Source organism: Oryzias latipes, chromosome 11, assembly GCF_053564925.1.
Source record: "Oryzias latipes strain Hd-rR chromosome 11, Olatipes_Hd-rR_3.1".
NCBI classification, from domain to species: Eukaryota; Metazoa; Chordata; class Actinopteri; order Beloniformes; family Adrianichthyidae; genus Oryzias; species Oryzias latipes.
In genome coordinates, this window is record NC_136247.1 from 10,095,349 (window position 1) to 10,120,807 (window position 25,459).

Consider the following 25,459-nt stretch of genomic DNA (forward strand, 5'->3'; position numbering starts at 1 on the left):
TGTCTGAATGCATTTAGGTCCTCAGGTACTAGTCATGGTTGTGGTCTGTAACTCCTGGCTCTGGCACAAACTCCGCCAGTAGTTCTGTCTTGATGCAAGCCTGCTGATGACACTCAGAGACAACTTCACCCTGCAACATCTGACTGCCTACTACCAACCCGAAGGTGCATCATGACCAGGGGGGGTGCTTGTCCATTAAGCAACATTGTGTATTCATTGCTCTTAACTTAAATTAACTTTCTGGCAAAATCAGCTTTTTCATATCTACAGATTGTTAAAATTGATGAAATTGAAAAGGTTTGTCTTTATGATTGGGCGGCGGTGGCTCGGGCGGTTGAGCAGGTCGCCCAATGTTCAAAGGGTTGGCAGTTCGCTCTCCCCAGCCAGCTGTTGTTGTGTCCTTGGGCATGACACTTCACCCTCCCTGCCTCCAGTGTGGCTCCACTTGCATATGAATGTCTTGGTGATGGTCAGAGGGGGCGTAGGCGGGAACTGGCAGCCACGCCTCTGTCAGTCTGCCAAGGGCAGCTGAGGCTACATCAGTAGTTACCATCACCAAGTGTGAATGAGAAGTGAATGAATAACGGACACATTGTAAGCGCTTTGAGCGTCTGGAAACGCGCCGATAAATCCAATCCATTATTATTGTTTTCAAAATTGTTGGTTTTGGGCCAGTAAGTAACACACTGTACACAGGGAGACCATTATGTGGAAAGCACAAAATGAGGTGTGTCTACTCCCCCAATACAATTGAACTCCCTATCTCAACAAGGTGAAACAAAAACTGTGTATATGACATCCATTCAGTTTTTCACAATATCCCGAACTTATTGTACTTTTTTGTATTTTGAATTGTTAATCGCAAAATTAATTTTCCTCAAAATCTCAAAATCTATTTGTTTATGATTTTTTTACATTCAATTATTACTGTTATTTGATGTCGACGTTTTAGATACACGAGACAGTCCAAAAGCATTTTTTAATTGTATTGCTACAATAAAAAAATACAACAATGCTTAGCAAGGTAAAGTTTTTTACATCACTTCCAGTATTAAGAGTATTCCCTTTCCGTTAAGATGGCCAGTAAGTGCAAAATCACGACAGCAAAACAAGGAGAAAAAATTAACAAAAGCGATCAGCTGCTAACAGCTTTCATGATTTGCTGTTGTGTTTTGCGATTGGTTGTTGTGTTTCTGGACTCTGTAATTTGTTTCGTGAATTGCTGTTATGTTTCGTGATTTGCTGTGGTGTATTAAAGTATTTGTTCATTTTGGGATTTGTTGTTGTTGTATCTTAAGCGTGTCCTGCACCTCTCAGCCAACGTAGAAATGCGTTTTCACTTTTAAAATGTAACTGCATCAATTGACTCAAATACGACGGAGTTTTAGGGCCACCCAAAATACAAAGTAAAATTACGACATTTTATCTCGTAAATTGACGAGAAAAAAAACCTCGTAAATTTACGAGTTTTTTTCAGAGATTAACAAGGAGAAAACACCGAAGTTGTCCGTTTATCTGAGCATCGCTTGAAGATGAAAGATGTGGAGCCCTTTGTGAAGCTTTATTTCCAGGTTTATTATCAGTTTAAAACAAAGAGATTCTGAACCTATGGCGAGTCAAAATCAGATTATTGTCAGTGGAGCCGGTTTTCCGGGGTTCAGTAAAGCGGAGTTTCAAATGTAAAATAAGGAGCTCAGAGACACGTTTGGGAGTAGAGGATCGCTGCAGCTTTTATTCTCCTTTTCATTCACAAACCCTGAAGTTCATCTGTCACCTTACGTCATGAACCTGTCATCAGATCTGAACACCAATGTGGAAGTAAACGTCCCGTTATATCATCAAACAACAAAGATGAATGAAAAAAGTCTATTATATTAGCATTAGAACATTGAAAATGCCAAAAAAAGTGATCCTCCTCCTCAGACGGACGCGTCACACAAACGTAGAGATCTTGTCTTTGGTGGAGGAAGAACGGAATGAAGTGGAAAGCTGCAGGGACACCGATGGCTTCATCGGGCTGCAGGGATCCTGCAAACCAACCATCAATAAATAAAACTTGAATAAATTGTAAATCAAACAAATGAGCTTCCAGATATTTGGAACGTTCAAGCTCATTCAGCTCACCTGTTCAACTGAGTTTAGTCGGTCTACTCTGTTGCTGCGCGGCGTTCACCTGCTGCTCTGCATGCTCACTTCCACTTAATATCGAAAATTTACGAGTTTTTTTCTCATAAATTTACGACTTAAAATCTTGTAAATTTACGAGTTTTTTCTCATAAATTTACGAGTTTTTATCTCCTAAAATTACGAGATAAAAACTCGTAATTTTACTTTTTTTTTTTTTTGGTGGCCCTAACACTCCGTCGTACTCAAAAGTAAAATTAAAAATCAATCCTTCAAAATGTTTTTTCATTTTCTACTTAAAAAACGCTTATTCTGTGTCATAATTAAAACGAAAATGCAAAGAGGGGATTGCATGTTAGTTTTCATGTCCACCCTGTGAAAGGTGTTGCATAAGTCAGTTTTTAAGTAGAAAATTAAAAAGCATTTTGAAGGATTGATTTTTTTATTTTATTTGTGAGTCATTTGGTGCAGTTACATTGTGACAATGATAAAGCATTTGTTAATTCATTTTAATAGTCAAATTAGACTTTTCTAATTTAATTTTGCTACACATTTACCAGAGAACTTTTTGAAAATTAAATGTCGAATACCATTTTCTTTATCATTTTAATTGAGTGACAGAATAAGCGGTGTTAAAGAAGAAAAAGAAAAAGCGGTTTGGCGGATTGCTTTTTCTTTTTAATTTTGAGTCAACAAATGCAGCTTCATTTTGAAAATGAAAAAGCATTTCCGGTATTGACTTTTATTTTTATTAATGCTACACAAATGCTTCCATAGCTTCTCAGTGTTGATGTTGAAGTGAAACCAGACAAAAACTTTGCTAGAAAAAAACAATCTCTCTGATTTTTGTTTCAAGTGTTTATCTGACCATGCAAGAAAATCCCAACATTTAGTGAACGAAGCACAGACTCAAACCGACACATACCGGCAGAGTTAATTGAGGGAAAAAGTCAGATGAAATAAATAAAAGCATAAAAATGACAGATGTCTCCTTGTGCTCAGAAGGAGGTCTGAGGTTGATGAAGAGGAGCTCTGTGATGGGGAAGTTCTCAGTGGGAATGCTGATTAATGGATTTGGAAAAAGCCTTCAGCCAAGCTTGCACTTTCCTTTGGGTGTGTCGTCTGTCATGTTCTTCGCTGGATTCATCACAGTCTTCTTTCTTGTCTGCTTTCTTGTTTCCTTTGCCTCTTCTTTTCACACCTTCTTTGCTGGATATTTTGATGTCTCCTCTGCCGGACATATTCACACTTCCCTTGACAGGTCTTCTCATGTCTCGTTCGCTGGATCTTCTCCCTTTGTGTCCTCCTTTCATGTGTCTTTTGTGTCCTCCTTTAATGACTCCTTTGCGTCCTCCTTTCATGTGTCCTTCATGTCCTCCTTTAATGACTCCTTTGCGTCCTCCTTTCATGTGTCCTTCATGTCCTCCTTTAATGACTCCTTTGCGTTCTCCTTTTATTTTTATTCCAACTTCCTGTATGTTCTTATAATGATGCAGCATAGTGTCATACAAGTTCACCAGGGATCCCCAGTGCTCCCTGAATTCATCCAGGTTATTTATCACTTTCTCACCCACCTCCTGGGCGTATTCGATCTTATTTTGCAACAGGTGTTTGAAGGTGTGAGCCAGCTGGTCCCTCAGTTCTCCAATCCTCTCCCCCACAACCTCTTGCAGCAGTCTGGGGTTTAAGTTCTTGAGGTGCTGGGCAATGTCGTGTCTGATGGCCTCCAGTCTTTGTTGGACCTCAGCAGACAGCTTGTGGAAAAAGGAGTGTCTTCTAAATTTCTCCAGATTCTCATTGATGTATCTGCTGAGATTAGCTATCTCCTCCTCAAAAGTTTGATGGGCATTCTTGGTCAAAGAACTCAACCGCTCCCCTAGATCTTGATAGAACGTGCCAAGGGATTGTGTGCCTTGTTGCAGGTAGGCCCTGCAAAAATAAAAACAACAAAATGAAAAAAGGAATACCTTTGAACTGACACTTAAAGCAGAGGTGATACCCCACATCCTTCTGCAGCTCCTATACACAGAGATGGGGACTTGGATTTGAGACTAAGACTTGAGTCGCACTCAAGCTGCACATGTAAAGACTTGAGACTTTACTAGAATTTAACTTTAAGGACTAAAACTTGACCTGATAATCAATCTCAAGGACTAAAAACTTGACTTGAGACCCAACCTCAAGCACTTGAGACTTGACTCAAGACTTAACCTCCCAATCTTGAGGCAAGTAAAGTCCCTTTACAATGATTTTGCTTAGTTAATGCAGAAACATTAGCTGCCTGTTACTGTGCCCCCACAACTTTTTTTTTAAAGTAGTGTAGGGATACATTTTGACTTTAGGTTGACTGTGAGTAGATTTGGGTTGACCAAAGCTGCATTCACACTGGACGCAATCCGAGCATCAAATTTGCGGCACGTGCTCTCCATCTGCCGACAAAAATCCAAGCATCGCGCAACCATATTGGATTTAATCGAGTCACTGAAAACTTCACGTGCCCAAAGCTGAGTCCCTGATTGGTTGACGGGCCGCATCAACCTCGACGTGCCTCAGACCGCATCTGTACATTGACTTATCAATGAAACTCAATGCCCCTGACGTGCGAATTGCATGAATGCAGCTTAAGGACTGACTGTCGGTTAACTGTAGGTCGACTGTGGGTCATCTGTGGGTCGACTAAGGGTTGACTATTGGTTGACTGTCGGTTGAAAGACTTGAGACTTGACTTTTTATAATAGCTCAAATCATGAGGCTTGACTTGAACTTGCACAAAAAGGTACTTGTGAGCATCTCTATATTATTTTCAATTATATAAAAAATTATTATTTTTTCTGTCTTTCAATTTGATGCTAAATTAAGTAGAGTCCTGGATTAAATAGTACATTCTAAATCATACTGCGTGAAAGGGTTGACCGCTGGAGGATTATTTTTAAAACTACAACAAAAAAGTTTACAAGAAACATAAATAGACTTGAGCTTTGAGTTGAGAGGAAATCTTTAAGAAAGAGGTTGTCTTACTGGAACATCTCTGTGATCTGATGGATGTCCAACATATGGTGGTGACCGTGATGGTGTTCACCACTATGGTGGTGACCGTGATGGTGTTCACCACTATGGCAGTGACTGTGATGGTGTCCACCATTATGGTGGTGACCGTGATGATTGTGGTCACCAGGATGATGGTCCTCGAGGTGCCATTGAGCTTGCATCGCTTCATTCTGGGTTTGCATTATGTGGTTCGCACAGACGCCTGCAGACACAACATCAGTTACAGCGTTTTGTTTCCTGTGAGCGTTCAGAATGTCAACAAGAGCCTCTGACCTGTGAGGACGCTGATGGCGAGAAGAATGAGGAGCTTCATGGTGCCTACTGCAAAAGCTTCGCCCCTGGGAGAAGTCGGTCCTGAGTCTTTGGCTCGTCGAGGAGCTCAGCTGCTGAATGTCTGTCCCACCAAGTGAGAGCGGCTTTTATAGCAGCAGGAGTCTGACGTTCTGATGCAGGTCCTACAGAACATCATGCTTATCTTCACTAACCGAACAAACTGATGAGATGTCTCTCTGCTGCTGTGACTCCTAATAGATTATTTATCTGAGAACTTGGAGTTTGCGTGTTCTCTCTGTTCATTCGAGTCTTTTTGCAGGACTCTGTCCAAACATATATTACACATGTGAACTGATGACTCTAAAAACCCCTCAGGCGGTGTGGGGTTGTGCACCTGCGATGAACTGGCAACCTGACCGGGCTGAACCCCACCTTCACCCAAAAATCTCCTAATTAGGATGAAGAAAGGACATAGGATGTATGGATGGAGACCAGGAAGTTTAACGTTACTCAGCTATCAAGGGACAAGAATTCCACTTATGTCAGAAAAATAATCTCCTTTATTCTCTTCCATTTTTCATCATCCATCCCGTCACTCAACTTTGCTTTGCTGACACATTTTCACATCATCTTCTTTCTGTAACCCTTGTGCTATCCTAGGCACTTTAACGTTGGGAGTTGGGTCATCTAGACCCACTAGACAGTGCTCTGAACCTTTTATCTGAAATCTATCCACCTTTATCCACCTTTGTCATGGTAGGGAGAACACGTCAAAGTAAGAGTGGGGTCATCTAAGATAGCACAAGGGTTAAGAACATGATGTTCTTCTCACCCTTCCTGTAAGTTTGCAAACATTTAAACGTTTTCACCAAGTTTCTTGAATTTTTAAAGCAAGTGACTTTGTTTTGTTTTTTGAAGCTTATTTGACATATTTTCCTTTTCTTTTTGTTTGTTGTTTTGGATTTCAGGAAGCAGAAACAAGATAACTTCAACATTAACTGAACATTTTTTAAGTTGAAGTGAATTAAAAGCTACCTTTCAGTCATTGTTCTTCCTTTAATAGTACTTTTATTTTGAATGGTTAGGAAATACCACAGTGTTTATTCAAAATAACTACTACTTAAAAAATTATATGATAAAAGTGAAAACAGAATAAAACAACAAAAAGAAAAAAATGAATTAAATATGATTTACATTTACTTATCTTTATTTATTATGAGTCATTTGTGTCACAGTGTTTAAAAAATATCTCAGCCTTGACACTTTCAGGCCAGATTCATGTCATTTACTTCCAAACTAAACCATTCTGTCCTGATGTACATTTGCTGCAATGGAAGATATGCAGGAATATGCAGTAAGACCAAATACTCTACGAGAAAAGAGAACCTAAGAATGAGCAAAAGAACCAAAAGATTCAAACCAAACTTTATTTCTAAAACAATCTTAAAACACTAACAATCTTTAAGCACAAAGTGCTTTCCATTCGTCAGAACAACCTAACAGCTCCTTTCCCAGCTCCACACACACACACACACACACACACGGAAGGGGGTTAGGGGTCCTTCCCAAACATCCAGTAGGTGTTTGAACTGGAACCTGTCGGTCAGAGGCCCAACTTCTGTGCACCAGATAAAAACAGATTTTAGACACAGAACATGTACTCTGTCACCTCAACCATGAGGTGACAGAGGTGGGCTGATGGAGGGAAACCTTCTCTAAGAGATGCTGATCTGTTTGGGAAAATGTGGGTTAAGGATTTACGGATAGAGAAACAGCTGAGAGCAGATAAGAATGCCCAGAGGATAAGATGCTGTTTGTTTGTTTTTTTTTTTTTCAGATTCAGATGGACGTTGCACTCGACAGTTCCTCACAAGCTCTGTTCCTTTGTGGGCCAGAGAGGAGAGTCAGACTTTGAACCAGCCCTGCCATCTGACCCAGGAGTTATCTTAAATGGAGGGCGCTGTGCGTCCTGATACAACCCGACAAACTGATAAAGCAGAGGAGCTAAGGTCTCCTTCCGAAGAAACTGCTGATAGATGCGCCGTTGTTTTCATGTGACGTGGACCGTGGCCTCGATGGAGACACAGGAAGACTCTGAACCGGAAGATTATGACGACAGATTTCAATTCTCTGAAGAGTCCTGAAGAATCCATGTAATGTGTCGGTTGTTTATGTAGACTGTTATCAAAATGCAGTTACAAACAATTTGAATTAATATGGATTATAATTACTTCTGATGTTTGGAATGACATGAATTGGTTCACAATAAACGAGTTTCTATTCGTTTTGCTATTTCCAATCGTATTCATATGTTATATCATATTATGTTGTGCGGGTGAGTGGGTTTGAGGGCATTATGCGTTCAATCTTTTTGTTTTTTGGGATTTTTATATTCAAAGTCAACTGTATTTATAAAGCATATTTCCTGCAACAGAACACCTTAAAGTCCTGTCTATAAAATAAATTGATAGATATAAAAAAATAATGGTAAAAATAGTAATCATGTTAAAAGCCCTCAACACACAAACACATTCTACAAACATAAACATGAAAAAAAAACAGTCCATAAAACCCATAAAAACATGAGGAAAAGTAAAATCGACTTAAAAGCTACCTTAAATTGATGAGTTTTAAGTTTTTCTTAAGAACCTCCACAGTGGATGAAGCCCTCAGGTCTTCAGGTGAGGTCCTGAAATACTGGGACCACCAGCTGACCTGCACCGGAGGACCTGAGGGTTCTGGGATCAAAAACTTAAAGCAGTTCTGATTTTTATAAATTACACTCATTGGCCACTTTATTAATGTTGGGTTAAAACAACCTGCAACATAAGAATAACAAAATAAGGAAAGAACGACAACAGACCAAAGGTACCTTTGTATGAAGAGAACAGACAGAGATATTACCCAGCAACAATCTCTCTCCGCCCTGGCGCATATTCTGTCGCCTCCTCTTTTATTAAGTTTGTTGGATCTTCCCTAAATTACACATGCAGTGAACTCTACAGGGAGGGGGAAACAGAAAAAGCACAGCTGCAGCGTGTTCAGAAAACATTAATTGCAACATGTCTGTCTTTTCATGTCTTCCTACATCATTTTTGGACCTGCAAAGCCTTTTCTCACGGATAACTAACACAGAGCGTCCTTCGATTCAGGTCCTTCCTCACCTGTCTAACTGCTCATTAACGCACATTTCATTTTAATCAGCCAATCACATGGCAGCAGCTCAGTGCAGTTAGGCTTGTAGACCTGATCCTAAAGCTGACTGAGAGCCAGTGCAGACATTGCTCCTTCTGTCTGGTTCTGGTTCAAAGGCGTCCAGCTGAGTTATGGACAAGCCGATGACAATAATCTGTTCTAGAAGTTATAATAGCGTATATTATTATTTTAGCACTGGCTCTGGAGAGAAAGAAAGCAATATTTCAAAGATGACAAAATTCAGTTTTTGCAAATGCCTTTGCCATTTGATCGTTTTGATTAGTTTTAAAAAAAGATTCTTCACCAAAGCATGTTTTGTTAAAAAGTTCTTTATTAATAAAGTTTGATTTGATTTGATTTGATTTATTCAGCTGAAGTTGATGTTTTTTTCCCTTTTGTCTGTGTTATTGTGGCGTGAAGATGATTCTAAAAGAACTTGTCTCTCAGGCCTTCAGAGAAATTGAAGTGATCTTGGGTAAGGGGCGGGGCATGCGCCCTTTTTTAACCTTAATAATAGACTAGTTGAATAAATATTCTCTCTTTTGCATACCTGTGGAGGGTAGAGGTTCAGGGGTTCAAATTTTGACCAACCCTGGGCACTTCACCCCCTCAGGTGAAATAATCGGTTAATCTTTGTTTATGTTATGACATAACATCTAATCCGAAGGAACAAACGGTTGGAGAACAGGTGGAAGGTGAACTCACGGAGAGAAGACTGACTTTCAAAATAAAACAGGAAGTAAAACTTGGGGGTCAAAGGTGAGAAAGCAGCCAGGACAACTCCAAGAAATCCAAATAAATAAATCCAAATAAATAAAAGTGAGGAAAAGGAGCTGATTAGAGTGTCAGATGAGTGCTGACTTTCTCTCCAGCTTCATGATTGCACTAGCGCCTGTTAAAACAAGAGTTTTATGATCCTGTGTGAAGGAGCGCCGGTGCAGTCAGGGTTGAATGACTCACGGTGATGTGGAGAGGCAGCGGTGACAGGAAGCGTCCAGCGGGGCAGCTTCAGCAGGACTTTAACCCCCCGTGCCGCTATAAAAGCCAAGGAGCAGCAGGAGATCGTCAGACTCTGAAGGAGCCAGTTCCTGTGGTTTACTCTGAAGCCAAACGTTAGCCGTCATGAAGCTGCTGGTGGTCCTCGCTCTCATCTCTGGTGAGTTGCCTTCTCCTAAAAATGTTCAAATGCTGCTTCAACTCCAGCTGAAACAAATCTTCTCCCACAGTTTGCAGTGCAAACCTCATCTGGCCTGATCCCCCCAAGAGCAATCTGGATGTGGTGAAGGAGGCTTTCTGGGACTATGTTGCCAAGGCGACGCAGACTGCTGAGGACTCTCTGCAGCAGATCCGACAGTCGGATCTTGGCCAGGACCTGAAGTAAGAGTCACGAAAAAGAACGCTTCATTTGGAAATCAGACCTGTGTAACCAGAAGCTTCTCCTCCAACAGCTCCAAAATCTCTCAGAGCACCGACACCGTGAACCAGTACTTCGCCTCTCTGCAAGCGCAGGCGGCTCCTGTGACCCAGGATGTGATCAGCCGCATCACCCAGGAGGCCGAGCAGTTGAAGATCCGTCTGGACAAAGATCTGAGTGCGGTGAGCGACAAGCTGCAGCCTCAAGCCGAGGAGCTGGTGGCTCAGCTCCACAGTCGGGTGGAGGAGCTGAAGAGGGAGGTCAGCCCCCTGGCCGAGGCCATGAACCCTGAGGCGCTGAAGGCCGTCCTGCTGCAGAAAAGCCAGGAGCTGAAGGGCCAGCTGGAGAAGGGCCTGAGCCAGCTGCACGTCCAGGCCACCCCCTACACCCAGGAGATGAGGGAGAAGATGGAGCAGAGCCTGGAGGACTTTCAGAAAAACATGGTGCCCCTGACCCAAACCTTTGAGATCCAGCTGAACCAGAAGGCCCAGGAGATCCAGCAGAGGCTGCTGCAGAGCGGAGAGGAGCTGAGGGCCAGGCTTGACTCCGGCGCTCAGGACCTGCAGACTCAGCTGACGGCTCTGTGGGAGTCCTTCACCCAGAAGACCCAGTGAACAGACTTCTGCCCCAACCAGTCTATTTATTTAAAACGTTATCCACTATCCAGATCAGTGACAATAGAATTCCACCCATCAGGAGATGCATTTCAGGACTTCCTCCATCTGCTCTCCTCACATGAAGACAAAAGTTCCTGAAAACATCTTTTACAGATTATCATAATGTGGACCTGCGGGAACATAAAGAAATGTATACTTGCATCTTTAGGTGATTAAAGTTGGATTCTCTATTCGAGCCTTTCAGTTCCTTTCTGCTCCTTTCACCCCATTTTGTTACATTTTTCATTCCAACTCAATTTAGTTTTAATTCAAAGTGAGATTTTATTTCATAAAGCTATATAAAAAAAATACCAAGATGAATCTTTATTGATTTATGAAGACAAACTGATCAGATGCAAACAGATCAATCCTGGCAGGATATTTTGCTTTTTTGTTTTCAAACTGAAGTGTAAAAAGAAATAAAAGGTTTGGATTCTTATAATGGAATTCAGGGCTATCATAAAGGAAAACTAAATAAGCATCTGAGCATAAAGTTGTAAAATCATGAGAAGAGTCATAAAACGATAAAAAAGAACTCAAATTTTTACAAGGAAACAGCTGTAAAATTATGAAAAAGTCAATATTTTACAAGAATAAAGTTGTGAAATTATGGGAAAAATGTATGAGAATGTAGTTTGACAATTATGATAAGATCATATAAATAAGAAAAAGTCTTAAATTATGAGAAAAAACAAAATCTTACAAAAAATAAAGTAACAAATTCCTAAATTTGTTTCAGAAAGTTGTAATTTTAAATAAAGGACAATGTAAAATAAAACCAAAAACTTATATTTAGAGTCTAAAGTTTTCAACAAAGCCAATCGAACATCAACCTGCAACATTGATTTGTGTACATATTACTTTTTAATAAAATATCCATTAAAAAAAGCAGGACTTTCTCCTTGAAAGAATTCAAACATTTTAAATTCGTACATTTTAGTTTTGTTCTTGTGAAATGTAGACTTTTTTCTCACAAATTCACAGCCTTTTTCTACATAATTTTACAACTTTATTTCATAATTGATTTATTTTAACAGTGCCCCTTAATTCTTTACTGTAGATTCTTATCAAAGGTTTTAGAACAATTCTGTTTCATTTCAGCATTTGAGCAAAAAGAGCTTCAGAGATTTCCATCAGGTTTTAGGAAATATGGCTGTAGTGTGTGTGAAGCCCGAAGATGTAAAATGTACCATTTCAAAAATCCCTTAAAATGAATAAAGCTCAAAAAAGTGACATTTGACCTTAATACTCCACCCCTAAAACAACTGGTATTTACACAAGTGCATCAAGAGGGTTCACTCTGGCAGATCTGGTCCTGGTCTGATCCAGAACTGGTTTCCTCTGATGCTCCTCTTGGTACTACTAGGAGCGAGAAGCTGAGAACTTCAAGCAGCGACTCCTGGCACAATGGGGCAGTGGTTAGCCCCGTGGTTCAAGTCCCGGCTGGGGGACCTGAAACAGAGCACCATTGGGGGACCTTTCTGTGTGGAGTTTGCATGTTCTCCCTGTGCATGTGTGGGTTTTCTCCGGGGACTCTGGCTTCCTTCCACTGTCCAAAAACATGCCTCATAGGTTATTGGTTACACTAAATTGTCCCTAGGCATGAGTGTGCATGGGTGTATGATAGTGGCCCTGCGATTTGAACAAATGACAAACTCTATATAGTGCAGTATGTAGTGAATAATAAAGGAATTTGGATTCAATATTGGACAATGTTGGATGATATTAAACAAGGAAGGTAAAGAAAGAAAAAAAGATCACATGACTAAAATGTCCTAAAGAGGAAGAAACTTCAGTTCAAAACACAGAATCAATGACAGCACACAGATCCAAGTAAATTCAGGCCAATTTATTAAATTTCACAACTCCTGCATGTAGAGGGCAGAGCGGTCAGTTGCAATGAACCAAAACAATAAGGGGAGAAAATAAAAGTTTGATAGCTCAACTAAAACAAAAACTTTTGTTTTCAATGCTCTTTTCTTTCAGACCAAAACAATCAGGTCAAAAAATTTTCCAGTAACAAATAAAACCTGAAATAACCAAATTTATTTAAACAGATGCCGCTTTAGAACTGCTCTTTTTGGTGTTGCTCCTCCGCCTGCATGTGTCAGAAGCAAGTTTGATGCTAATAAACAACAACTGTTAGAAATTCTTCATGTCAGGAGGATTTTATCTTAGACCCCGAACCATCCCCATTTTTTAGAATTTTTGTTTTCCTTTTAAGAGATTCCACCCACGAGTCGGCACACCACGCAGGAGTGCCGACACACAAAAACACACACAGACACACACTTAGCCAACAGACAGAACCATTCGCTCTACATTCAAAACTTCTTTCAGAGTAACCTCTAGGAGGTGACCATTGACCCGACTCGCAGGGAAGGTGGAGTGCTGCTGCCTGAGACGTGATGGCAACAATTCTCTGCCAGGGAAACAACTGCCACTCAAAGCCTCCGTCGGGGACGCGCCCCCAACAGAAAGCCTCCGCCGGGGATGCGCCCCGCAACGGAAGGCCTCCGCCAAGGACACGCCCAACAACGCAAGGCCTCCATCTGGGATGCGTCCCGCAAAAGGATGCACTCCGCTGGGGACGGGCCCCGCAACAGAAAGCCTCCGCCGGGGATGCGCCCCGCAACGGAAGACCTAGGTCTAGGACATGGCCACAACAGAAGGCCTCGGTCAGGGCCGTGCCAGCAAAAGAAGGCCTCCATCAGGGGTGCAATCCCAACGGACAACCTCCATCAGGGCCACGGCCACAACAAAAGGCCTCCGTCAAGGACGCACCCCCAACAGGAGGTCTCTGTCGGGAACGCTACAACAATACAGGAACTTCGCAAGGATGCAGTTTTAACATGGGAAAATTCTGACAAACGCAGAAACTGTCAGTGACATCACCCAACAAGAGAACACAATAAGGGTCACAAGAATCCAACAGAAACCTCATGTTTTATCTAAAGTTGAAAGACTCGAGCTCCTGAGACGTGAGTGGAACAGAGAACCAAGAAAAACAAAGAATTTTGGAGAAAAAGAAAAGAAAATTGCATCCCAGAAGAAAACAATCGGGCCATTCGAACCAGACAAAACATGAACATGTGTGCACACAAAAGCACAACTCACCTACATGCAACCTTGACTCAAACAAAAAACAGCAATCGCATCCATCCAAACCAACAGGCAAGAAACCTGCAAAAAACAGACATGGCGTGCACACCAGACACACATTTACACCACTTGCACCCACACACACCTTTTTGTATTTATGCCCACACAAATGCATAAACACACAAACACACATTTTTGGTTTTGCTTCGATCTAAATCTTGAACTCCATCTCAAAAGCAGGAAAACTGCGCCCTCGTCCTCTCCTGAAGCAAACATTTCTCTTTATCTTTATTGTAAACGACCCGTAAACATTAATTCATTTACAATTTAAATGTCGCCTCAAAATGACCTCGAACACGTCAGATGAAGAAAGTCCTGCAGAAGCACGACTACGAAATCGAAGAGCCGCTCTGATCGTCCCACACAACCTGGTTCTGAAAGACGGGGGTCTCAGAAGATGGGCCGCTCTTCAAAACCTTGGGTGTGAACGAAAAGTTCAATCAGAGCTCTTTTTCGTGATGAAAGACAACAGAGGAAACTCGAGATGCCCGTGCATCGAAACACTTGGCCACTGCAAAAAAAAAAAAAAAAAAAAAAAAAAATTCCCCCAAATGATCTCATAAAAAAAAAAACAAAAAAAAAAGTTATTTTGGACATACACTCCTCCAGGAAACAAAAATAGATCTTCAAAAGCTAAAATAAATGTGTTTTTTTCCAATTGTCTTTTAAACTCGTTATTGGTGGTCTGTAAGGGAGGACTGGAGAAGTCACAGCTGCCTGTTCAAATATGCTACAATTCTGCTGCTGAATCCAGAGTCCAACCAGACAACGCTCACATGGATGAGAATCTACAAAACTGTGCAGACGCAGGAAAGTTATTGCTGCTGGAGAAAGAAACCAATTTCCGGCGTGGTCCGTTAGAGGCCGGAGCCCAATTCATCACTCTGGTCCCGGTTCACGTCCAGTTATGACTCAACGAAAAACAAACCTGAAAGGGGGGTTTCTGAAACGACAGCACCGTGTGCTGAAGAGAGAAAGGCGCTCACATGTTCTGCTCAGGATTGGGATTTACTGAATGAACCTGAATCAAAGTTTACACAGCTTGGCTTCAATTTTTCTTTTGACAGAACCCATCTGCTTAATATCTGTTGACTCGTCTGACAGATGCTTGGAAAAACACGGCAGCACAACAAATTCTGCAGCAATAAAAAAACCCAAAAACTGCTGTTCATTCAGTTTACTCTCACAGTGTGGGGACTGAGTTTCTCTGCCTTGACATCAAACAAGTCTCTTCAGCATTTCTCTGTAAAAATCAAAACTGACTTGTATGATTTACCAAACGGAGGGAAGTTTGTCTCATGTTGCAGAAGGCGGCAACCACGTGCTCACCGGAACACGTGTGCAGCATTTTCACAAACGTTTGCTTTGCTTCAGATTATTTTTGTGTGAACCAAGTCAATAAACGTGCAAACTCTCAAACCCCAAAAACGCATGCTGCATTCAAGTGCCTGTAAAAAGCTGGAATAAGTCACATTATTATGATCTGATCCCTTTTCTATGGATCATAGATAAGCTTGCGGTTTATATATATTTTAATTTTAATATCTTCTGCATGTCATCTACTCAAGTAGTTCTTTAGCAGTCAGAAAACCCAGAAACCAAAGTTACAACTAGGTGACGAGCAAATGTCCCAGCTTTTTCTGAACTTGGAGGCAGCACGAATGTGAACACTTGGCGTGTTATAAAACGTAGTTTTATTGCAAACACGCTTACCTAAACGTGTGCAAAAGGCTTGCGCACGTTTGAGAGGCGTGATTTCATGAGACAGACTTCCCTCCGTAGTTTTTCACAGACCATCAAGGTCTGGAGGTAAACTTGTGAGCATGAAGCAGGCTTGCTTTGAGGCTGCAATCCAACCCTCCCAACCGCGTCACAACCGGGCCAACGCTCTTTTGCACAACACAAACAAGAAACTGAGGTGGTGAGAAACACACAAAAAAAGACTGTTATTTAGCACCCAACTCAAAAAGCAATGAAGAATCTGCAGCGGATTGAATTGGTCCCACTCAGGTCAAGAGGTGGTTTTCATCCACCAGCAGCAGATCACTGACGACGTTCTGAATCAGAAAACTCTCCGATTTAATGCAGATCATTATATCATTTATATAAAAGGAGGGCAGAAACAGTCGCGCAGTGTTTAAATAAAGCTGCCGTTATTATTGCAACATTTACATTACAGGGGGAAAAAAATAAAAATGCTCATATTGGGGATGGTTGCTGCTGTTTTTCTTGCATAAAAGCCGTTTAACTGAACGTGGATTTCTATTAACGTTGTGCTCACTCGGCTGCGCGACAGAAGGCGGCGGCGGGCTATGGGGGGGGAGAGTAAGGCACTTCACTGGCATGAGAGCAGGAGGAGGGCTGGAGGGAGCGCGTGTCGGGAGCGGAGTAACACCTGCTGCTGGGGAGAAAAACCACCTGCGGAGGAAAAACTTCAGAGAGCTCAGCTGCTTCTGTGAGCCCAGACCACCCAGGTTTGGAAAAAAATATGTTTGTGGGTTAAGTTTGGTGCAAAACAACATTCAGTTAGCAGAAGGAGGCATTGGTCTGAGGAAATCAGGAAAAAAAATAATAATAAAACAGCTTCTTGAGAGGCTGGAGAACGAGGGGTGGATGTGAAAATGAAGAGTTGCCTGAAGCTTGATGCTTGAAGCTTGTCTGTGCAAAAGCCCGGTGTGTTGCGGTTCTGCAGGAGACAGCACAGATTAGGACCTCTTTAGTCAGTTTAGATGCCGCTCGACTCACTGAGCCTCACCTGGTTTAGGTGCTGTCCTGCTGGCGCTCCGGTTTGTCCTCCCCATCACCGTCGGCGCCGGATGAGTGGTATTCAGCCACATACAGACTCTTGTCGATGCTGCTGGGGATGGGCTTGATGTCTGTCACCAGCTGCTCTTCGATGGCCTTCAGGTTGAAGCGGTCCTCTGACGTGATCAGATTTATGGCCAAGCCCAAATGACCAAACCTCCCTGCAGGCCAGAGAGGACGGATCCTTTAAAATGAGCTCAGAGTTTAGAGAATCTACCAACAAAAAGATCAGCAAATTCCTCACACCTGATCTTCCGATGCGATGGAGGTACGTCTCTGCATTTTTTGGGAAGTCAAAGTTGATGACCACGTTCACAGCTTGGATGTCGATGCCTCTGGTAAAGAGATCTGTCAGAGGAGAGCAGAAGATCAGAGCTTCATGGCATCTAATCAGAGCTGTGTTTTGACCTAATTTACTGGTCAATGTTGCCGTTGTATCAAAGGACAGAAAGATGGGTGGCTTTGCTGTCAGGTACAGAGCAGATCAGGGAGGAGGATTTTCCCCAATATTCCTGAATCAGTGTTTGGAGCCGCAACTCACCAGTACAGACCAGGTTTCTGCACAGCCCGTTCCTGAAGTCATGAAAGACTCGGTTCCTGTACTCCTGCAAACAAACGGGACAACAAAGAACTCAGGCGGGCTGCACGAACACAGAGAACTCAGGGGTCCACTCTTCCTCACCTGCATCATCTTAGCGTGGATGTAGAAACAGGAGTATCCCAGCTGAGTGATCTTTTTGGCCAGGAGCTCCACCCTCTGGGTGGAGTTACAGAAGATGATTGACTGGTTGATCTGCAGCTGTGGTGACAGAGAGGATCCATCAAACACAGAAAAGCTCCCAGAAGGACCAATCCTTTATTGGGCATTATTTCTCCTCTGGTTCTTTTCTTTCGTTAGAAACAAAAAGGACGTCCTTCCAGATTAAAGGAAGTGCAAATGCGTATATGTGAATGAGATCTCCTCAAAACCGAAGATTCTTACAGCAGGAATGGTAGTTTTTTTAAGTTAAAATGACAACAACCAAAGGATGAATGGATGACCACCAGGTTTTCTATCAGTGAGAAGGAGTGAGTTACCCTGGAGAACAGAGTGTTGAGACAGTGGACCTTCTGTCTCTCTGTAACGTAGGCGTAGAACTGAGTGATACCCTTCAGGGTCAGCTCCTCCATCAGGTTGATCTCGTACGGTTTCTGCAGATGCTTTGCCTGCAGAAACAGACGGGACGTTATTCATGTGTTAGCAGAATCCAGCCACAGCCCGTCTGCGTACAGGAAGAACACCGGTCTGCGTCTGTCTGCCGATGCTCACCATGAACTTCTGAACGCTCATGGGGAAGGTTGCTGAGTAGAGCAGGATCTGCCTGTTCTTGGCCAGGAAGCTAATGATGTCCTCGATGAGCACCACAAAGTCCTGAGAGAGCAGCTTATCCGCCTGGAGACAGAGCAGAGAGCCACTTTATAGGACCGATCAGTGACCACAAAAGCAGGAATTTGTTCAACCGTTTACCTCGTCCATCACTATCATCTGCACTCTATCCACTTTGGCCACGCCTTTCTTTATCAAGTCCAGGATCCTTCCGGGAGTGGCGATGACCACGTGCACTGACGATAGAACAGAAATGTGACTGGGGAGGTGCGACCACTGGGGTTCACATTCTTAAAGGCAGCAGCATTTACCTATCTCATCCAGACGCATGATGTCATCCCGCAGGTTGGTGCCGCCTGTGGTGGCCATGACTTTGACCCCTCCCATGTGTTTGCTGATCTGGATGCTGATCTGGCTCACCTGCAGAGCCAGCTCTCGTGTGGGCACCATGACGATGGCTGGGGGGGCGGGGAAACAAGACAGGAGTGTTGGGCGTGGCGTGAAGACCACATGTTCTCTACAAGGTGGAGGAATTCAGCTCACCCTGGATGTGGTCTTTCTTCAGGTCTATCCTCTCCAGCAGGGGGATGAGATACGCCCCACTTTTTCCTGTCCCGTTCTTGGCTCGAGCCAGAATGTCCCGTCCAGACAGAGCAATCGGGATGCTCTCCTCCTGCAAAAATGAGGATAAATAGTTTCTTACATAAAAATAATATGATAGCACTAATATCGTCAGGAGGAAAGATGGATGAGAGTTCAGAAAGGAGGGACAGATGGAAAAACTGGAAAGACAAACACAAAGAAGGAATGAAAAGACGGCCATAAAAGAGAAACAGAATGAAGTATGGCAAGAATAAGTAAAGAAAAATATGTAAAAAAAGAGAGGACTGACCCAAAAAAGTAAAGGAAAGAAGGATAATATCTTGAAGAAACTATTAAGTCTCACAAACTGAATAATAAAAACCATCTAAAGTTTCCATGGAGACGCCAAAGCTCAGTTTGAGGTTGAAGTGTGCAGAACACGCCCCCTGCTGACAGCATACAGAACAACAGCTGTACCTGGATGGGTGAAGGTTTCTCCCAGCCCATCTCAAAGATGCCCATCAGCAGCTCCCTTTTGAGGCAGTAGTCTTCAAACTCGTTCCCCTTTGTGGCTGTGACGTCCTGCGGAGCACAGAAAGTTCACCATAACACCTCAGATGTTCACAGGAGGTGTGCGAGTGTGTGTACTGGTTCTGGGACTCACTGAAGTTTTGACCCTGTTGTCTTTCGGGGGGAGCAGCAGGCTCCTTTTCCAGTCGTCTCCAAACTTGATGCCTCCACCGTCCTGAGGTGGGCCGCCTGCCTTCTGATGGGCACCGAAACCCTTTCCTTGACCAGGGGGCGCTGGCTGAACTGCGGGGGGTTTGTTCTGTCCTCTGAGCTGCCCGTTCTGCTTGTTCAGTCCCATGACCATTGGCCCAACGTTCTCCGTTCTTGCGGTTGCCATTTTTTCCTGAAGTTCGTTGGGATTTCTTTTTTTTTTTCCTTTCGTTTTCCTCCTCTCCTGCTACAAGGTTTTTGCCTCTTAGGTTTTCAGTTTTTAAAAATTTTCTTCAAAAATAAAAAAAAAGTCCAATAAAGCATTAGCAAACAATATTCTCTGTTCTTTTCACGTCCAAAGCGCTGCAACAGAAGTGGATTATTTACATATACACATGTACGTGCAGTTCGGTCCCCTTCAACAACAGAGCGACTGACGCACAACAACGACAAAAGTTTTTACACAAGAGCTCTTCAAAATGAAGATAAATCTGCATTCAAATGCATGAATATACTCATTCACAGTATAGAAAATTATATGTGAACAAGTATGAAAGCAGTTCAAAGTCCTGAAATAGAACAACTAAGGCAATCTGCACGCGGGGGAAAGATGCTTCAATGTGATTTCAGTTCAAAACTTCTTTCGTTTTGTCTTTAACTCAATAATATTGACTGTTTCCACTCTGAGTCCAAAAGTTCCTCAGTCTTCCTCCACTGGAAAAAACGAGCTTCCTCCCCAAATCATATAGTCTGTAAATGAGTTTATTTCCTCTGCATTAGCGGGTGTTGCTCCGTAAGGACAGATCCTGCAAAGGGTTCTCAAGTCCAAAGCCAAAAAGCTTTTCACCCTTGTTGCGTCTTGAGTGCGTTTCCTTAGTGCTGCAGGCGTTTGACCTTCCTTCTGCCTCCTCAGCACAGGTACCCAGATCACTCTCTGAAGTGTGAGTGTGGCTGCAACCAACCCACAGCCTCCACAGAAATTCAGGCCTGATACGCAAACCTGCCACCTGAAACAAATCCAAGAAAAGCAGTCATTTGTTATTTGAACGTCGACAACAACAAAAAAGTACATGTAGCTGTGCTTGACCCATAAATCAATAGTCAGTTTCTAAATAACCCTGATCTTAAACCTTTTTCCTACTCCTCTTGCTCTTCATCAGATAAACGCAAGGTAGGGCAGCGATTTCTGAAAATCTAGCAAGACACCGTCTCCTGTCCCTCCAGGACTTGAGTTTTGACGCATCTGCCTTTAATCTACAAACATTTAACAGTGCGACTGATCTAGTCTGCCCGGTCAAATGAGGTATATTTGAATGAAATTGTTTTTACCATTTAATCTACCCCAAAAAAATCCCTGTGGTTCAATGTAAGACTCAAATTAAGCTCATATTGTGGTCTGAAACAGAAACCATTTAAGGCTCACGTTCACCTCTGATGGGCTGAGTGCAGATATTCTTGTATGTGTGAGTAAAAAAACCATCAGCAGCTAGCTAATGAGATCAGATTTGAAAAAACAAAACAAAGATGACATGTTTTTCTATGATTTCAAGGCAAAGGCACTTTGATTAGAAGCAATTATAAAATCAGTCACAGCAGGTTCCCGAAAAGCCTCTTAAAACCATTTAAAGAAAATTGTTTTAAGGAGAGAATTGTCCTACAAAAGTTGTGGATATCACAAGATCACAAACTGAGGTTGAAAAACACTAAATACCAACCCAATATGGTGCAATCAATTGTCCGGCACACACTGCAGGAAAAAGTGCTATTTCAGGAGAGGGGGGGACAGTTGTTAGCAACCAAAAAATAAAAACTGAGGACTATATTAATACTTTTACTATGCGCAATTTTTTTTTCCTTTGAACATAATTAGAACGGAGGGACCAGTTTTATGCTGAAAGCTTCATGACAGCTCAACAGAACTCAAATCGTTTTTTTTTCTTTCACAAATGAATATTTTGTTTGTTACCAATACAAAAGACGATAAAGATAGTTGGCAGCCTTTTAATAATATAACATCCAGTGTATTTTACAATAATAAGAGATGATGTTTTTATTTTTACCAACACAAAGAAAGAATGTTAAAAATAAAGGAGACACTGACGCAGTGGAGAATGCAGTTTTTAGGGTCAGGAAAATTAAGTTTAGGATGCAAAAGATGCTGCTTTTGCTTGATTTTACTGCAATGAAATGATTCAGAGCTTTTTTTAAATAAATTTTTGTGCAGAGAGCAAGGAAGGAGACTAGAAAAAGGCAGAGGAAAAGACAGATTCAGACTCAAAAGAAGAAAAAGAAATTATTGAGACTGCTAAACAGAAAATCTAACCATTAACTTATAATTTAGTAAACTACATAGAAACATTGGGGTGCTGTGCTGTGTCTCTGTTCACATACAGTAAAGCTCACAATACACTCAGTTTATTGTAAAGACTGGGAGGACAATGGATAACAACAGTGTATTGATGATACGTGTTAAGATGAAACAAAAATCTCAATGCATCAATTAAATAATTAAACTTCATGATGAATTATTAAAACTATAAAAACAATATCAGAAATACAAAACTGTCATACTCCCTCCAGCCTTTAGGGGGCACTGTAATTTTATTTGAAATTTTTGTAAAGCACCTCTCTGCTCTCAGACCAAATTTGAAGTGAATGGTGGTAATGCTGGAGGAGATAATCTGACCTTTAACCATTTACACAGAAGATTAGCGGCTGTGCAGATGTAAACTCGAGATCCAGAGTTGTGGTTTTAATAGGATAAATCCTTTGTCAACAACAACAAAGAAGCACCATGGCAGCCAAAAACTCCAGAATGAGTCATGATGCAGCATCTCAGCTGCTCTGCTCACTCCTTATTTAGCTCCGCACAGCTGTAAGCTTGTTAAGGAGACTGAGACGCATTAGCAGATTTTTTCAGAGGCAGCATAAACACAAACTGTGCCTCAGAAGATGGAAACACCATCCAAAACAAGCTGTGGAACTCAACATCAGCCAGACTTACTGGGATCTAAAAACCAGTTGTGTTAAAAAAAAAAATTAAGTAGAAAAGTCTATTTTCAAGTTAAGAAAAAAAGTCCTGTGTGTACGTGCAGCCTTTAGTTCATTTTCCTGGGTGTACAGGGACAATTATGGGTCTTTGAAGAGGTTGAACTTGCACAAAATATTTAATTTACGGTTTTTGAACTGAAATAAACTTAAACCGAGATTGTTGTATTACAGAAATTTTAAATAAAATATACTTTTAAGACAGCAGTTACATTTTTAAATAACTTTCGTTTTTGATCAATTATAATTGAGTCCCCTGATTCTGTTGTGTTGGAACAGCCTCAGGTAAATTTCTAATCTTGAAATCTCCCAGTGTTTAAAATCGAGGTCATTCTTAAGCTCAATCATTTATTGTGTGCAAACTATCTACCGCAAACTGTGTGAGATGTTTTTGATTGTATTAGATACAGTCTCTACTCTTAGTCAGATTTATTTTATAAACAATAAAAAAATAAGGCGTTAAGTAAATCCTAACATAGTCTTACAGTTTTAGGCATATGCTTTTTTGTAAAACAAAAACAGGTTTTCTACATGCAGTGCAAGATTCATTAACGAATAAATAATAAGACTAACTCCAGATTTAAACAATAGGGGGGAAACAAAAGCGATATACATAGAGGTAAAGAGATTTTTTGCACATGTTGATAAATCCTAAAGAGTTTTAGCAAATTTACTTAAAAATATTTTTCATAAACTGCGAAATCTATCGAGTACGAAGTTTTAAGTCACGTTAAAAAGGTAAAACAGTGTTCCTATATTTGAAAATTACTTCATAATAAGATTTAGATTTGACCAACCTGTCGTGTTTGTACCGCCAACAAGAATAGTCACGGCAGGTGTTTTTAACTGAAAAAAAGTCTGACGCGAACACGCAGCGCTGCTAGTAAGAAGAATCCAGTTTCCGACCACAAACCACTTCTTCTCCGTTTTTAATCGACGCACTTTTGATTTAGTCTTAAAGTACACAGTTTTTGAAAAAACAAGTACGATAATAATAATTAACTACATCCTATTGGAGTGAGATGATGCTCCCTGTTCGTGTCAGTTTAAATCCGCGGTACAACTGCGTGTCAAGGGTAGTGTTAGCAGACCGGCTAACGGAGTTAGCATTACACGGCTACAACTCAATACTTCGATCATTAAATATCAAAAACAACGTTGACCAATTTATGTAAAGCACATAAGGCAAAAATAAACTGAAGCAGCACTTTGATTCACATCTAAACTTATATTTGATAATCCCAGGCATAAAGAAGTGGCGCGACAGTTAGCCTCGAGGCTGGTTAGCACAAATAACTCTAGCTAACATTAGCTTCGTGCTAATCTACTCAACATTGCGATCGTTTTAACAGACCATAGCCGTTTCAAAGTTGCAATAAATTTACCTTAATCTGCTCCTCTTTGTATTAGCGGTGTTTTACGCGCGTTATGTCAAAGTCCTCCGTTAGAATACGCAGAAAATTACTTGATACAAATCGTCTCTTTTGTGTTCCTTCTTAAATCAACACGGTCACCCTCTTCTTCGTCTCCTCGTGCTTGATGGCTCACTGCCGTTTATCAAATATTTCTTGGGAACGCCACTCCCCCTACTGTCTGGCGTTGGTACTACAACACAGCAAAAGGCTTTGAATTTGTTTCAATGAAGGCAAAATTGTCTAAATTTTCTCTTCTATAGTTTTTTTTTTGTAATTTCATTGTATTTGTATTTAGTTTGTTTAAACTCCTTTATACTCTCAGCGTTTCTGTCTTAAAAAATAATGTGCTTTCTAAGAGTGAACATTTTAGCACGCTATTGGTCAAAACATTTTCAAACATTTTCAAACAAGTGAAAATATTTCACTTGTGCACAGCTCTTAAAATCGCCTATAAATACTGTGTAATGGTAGAAATATTTTAAGCTATGAGATTTATTGGGTTACTATACACACAGAACTAAGGAGCTTGAGCTGGCAACACAAATTAATTTAAAAAATGTTTTCATCAGTCAAGAGTTCAATATATTGCTTAAAAACTACTTTTTTTAAACTAACCCTAATGGGAAGCCTTTTAACTGATTCAGTTCTTATCATGGGCTCCTCTCTTCTTTAACCAAAAATGTAAATTTAAAAAAAAAAAAATCCTTTTTATTCTCTAAAACAAAAATTAGCACGTTTTGTCAGTTCTGGCATCCATTTTTGTGACGCTCATACATTTATTTTATTTATATTTTTTTTTCCTTATATATCCAACTCCATTTAGCTTATCACATTAGCAGCATCTGCAGGTAATAAGTTAAACTTTATTTCTGTTCACCTTTCTTTTTGAGCTAATTTAGCTTTCAAAAAGTAACCCAAGAGTCACAGCAATTCTTAGATTTATTTTCAAAATTTCTGTAGTGCTAAAGCACACTTACCTTTTTTCATTGAGTTAAATATGAGATTTAAAATAATTCAAATCTTTGCAACAATCTCTGCACTAAGTCAAAACAGTGTGTAATTTGAATAATCATTAAAGTGGAATGGTGCTTTTAATAAGTATATTTAAAGGGTTGTTCTTTATCCAGGCTTTTATTATTTTACAAGACTCCTGCTGCATTAACCTGCTTTAAATCCATGAAAACAAGGGGAAATTCTTTTAATTTAAAATTTTCCTTTAATCTCCTTTAACCTAAAATTTGTTTTGTTCTCTAAAATGAAATAATTGTTTTTAGGAATAAATAACGCCAGCATTTCCTGACTAAAACCATAAATACAGAGATAAACTAGAATATTTAGGGATTAAAAAGAATCCAACTTTGATTGCTGAATTCAATTAATCCTATTCAAGTTGATAATTTTAGAAAGACAAAGACAATCAGTTTAGTATTTTTTTTAAAACCGTTTTTAATCTATTATAAACTGGGAAGATCTTGTAGAATTCCGAAGCTGTTTTGTTGAGGGTGAGCTTTGGTGTTACGCTGATTTTCATCCCCTCTCTGTCTGCTCATATTGAGGGATAAGTAAAGCAGGAAAAAAATGGATCTTTGACTTTGACAAGCAAACAGGCTGCTCTAAAAAACGTAAACACTTCCCATTTGCTTTTCAGAAT

The 25,459-nt window shown here is 40.9% G+C and overlaps 3 protein-coding genes across 3 annotated transcripts; 1 reads left to right on the plus strand and 2 right to left on the minus strand.

Moving 5' to 3' along the window:
- Nucleotides 1–3,044: 3,044 nt before the first annotated feature.
- Nucleotides 3,045–5,616, minus strand: LOC144995591 (uncharacterized). The gene is made up of 3 exons (XM_078955320.1): nucleotides 5,446–5,616; nucleotides 5,143–5,374; nucleotides 3,045–4,053 (listed from the first exon to the last, which is right to left on the minus strand). The coding sequence occupies exons 1-3, from the start codon at nucleotides 5,483–5,485 to the stop codon at nucleotides 3,174–3,176; spliced, it is 1,152 nt and encodes a 383-aa protein (XP_078811446.1). The 5' UTR covers nucleotides 5,486–5,616; the 3' UTR covers nucleotides 3,045–3,173.
- Nucleotides 5,617–9,638: 4,022 nt separating this feature from the next.
- apoa4a (apolipoprotein A-IV a) lies at nucleotides 9,639–10,906 on the plus strand. The gene is made up of 3 exons (XM_004074122.4): nucleotides 9,639–9,796; nucleotides 9,867–10,017; nucleotides 10,089–10,906. Exons 1-3 carry the CDS (start codon nucleotides 9,763–9,765, stop codon nucleotides 10,666–10,668), a joined length of 765 nt encoding a protein of 254 aa, XP_004074170.1. The 5' UTR covers nucleotides 9,639–9,762; the 3' UTR covers nucleotides 10,669–10,906.
- Nucleotides 10,907–12,544: 1,638 nt separating this feature from the next.
- Nucleotides 12,545–23,935, minus strand: LOC101166148 (putative ATP-dependent RNA helicase ddx6). The gene is made up of 13 exons (XM_004074311.5): nucleotides 23,779–23,935; nucleotides 19,290–20,352; nucleotides 19,103–19,207; nucleotides 18,587–18,716; nucleotides 18,355–18,501; nucleotides 18,185–18,279; nucleotides 17,987–18,109; nucleotides 17,755–17,883; nucleotides 17,360–17,476; nucleotides 17,219–17,282; nucleotides 16,924–17,025; nucleotides 16,628–16,838; nucleotides 12,545–16,558 (listed from the first exon to the last, which is right to left on the minus strand). Exons 2-12 carry the CDS (start codon nucleotides 19,530–19,532, stop codon nucleotides 16,633–16,635), a joined length of 1,461 nt encoding a protein of 486 aa, XP_004074359.1. The 5' UTR covers nucleotides 19,533–20,352; nucleotides 23,779–23,935; the 3' UTR covers nucleotides 12,545–16,558; nucleotides 16,628–16,632.
- Nucleotides 23,936–25,459: the final 1,524 nt, after the last annotated feature.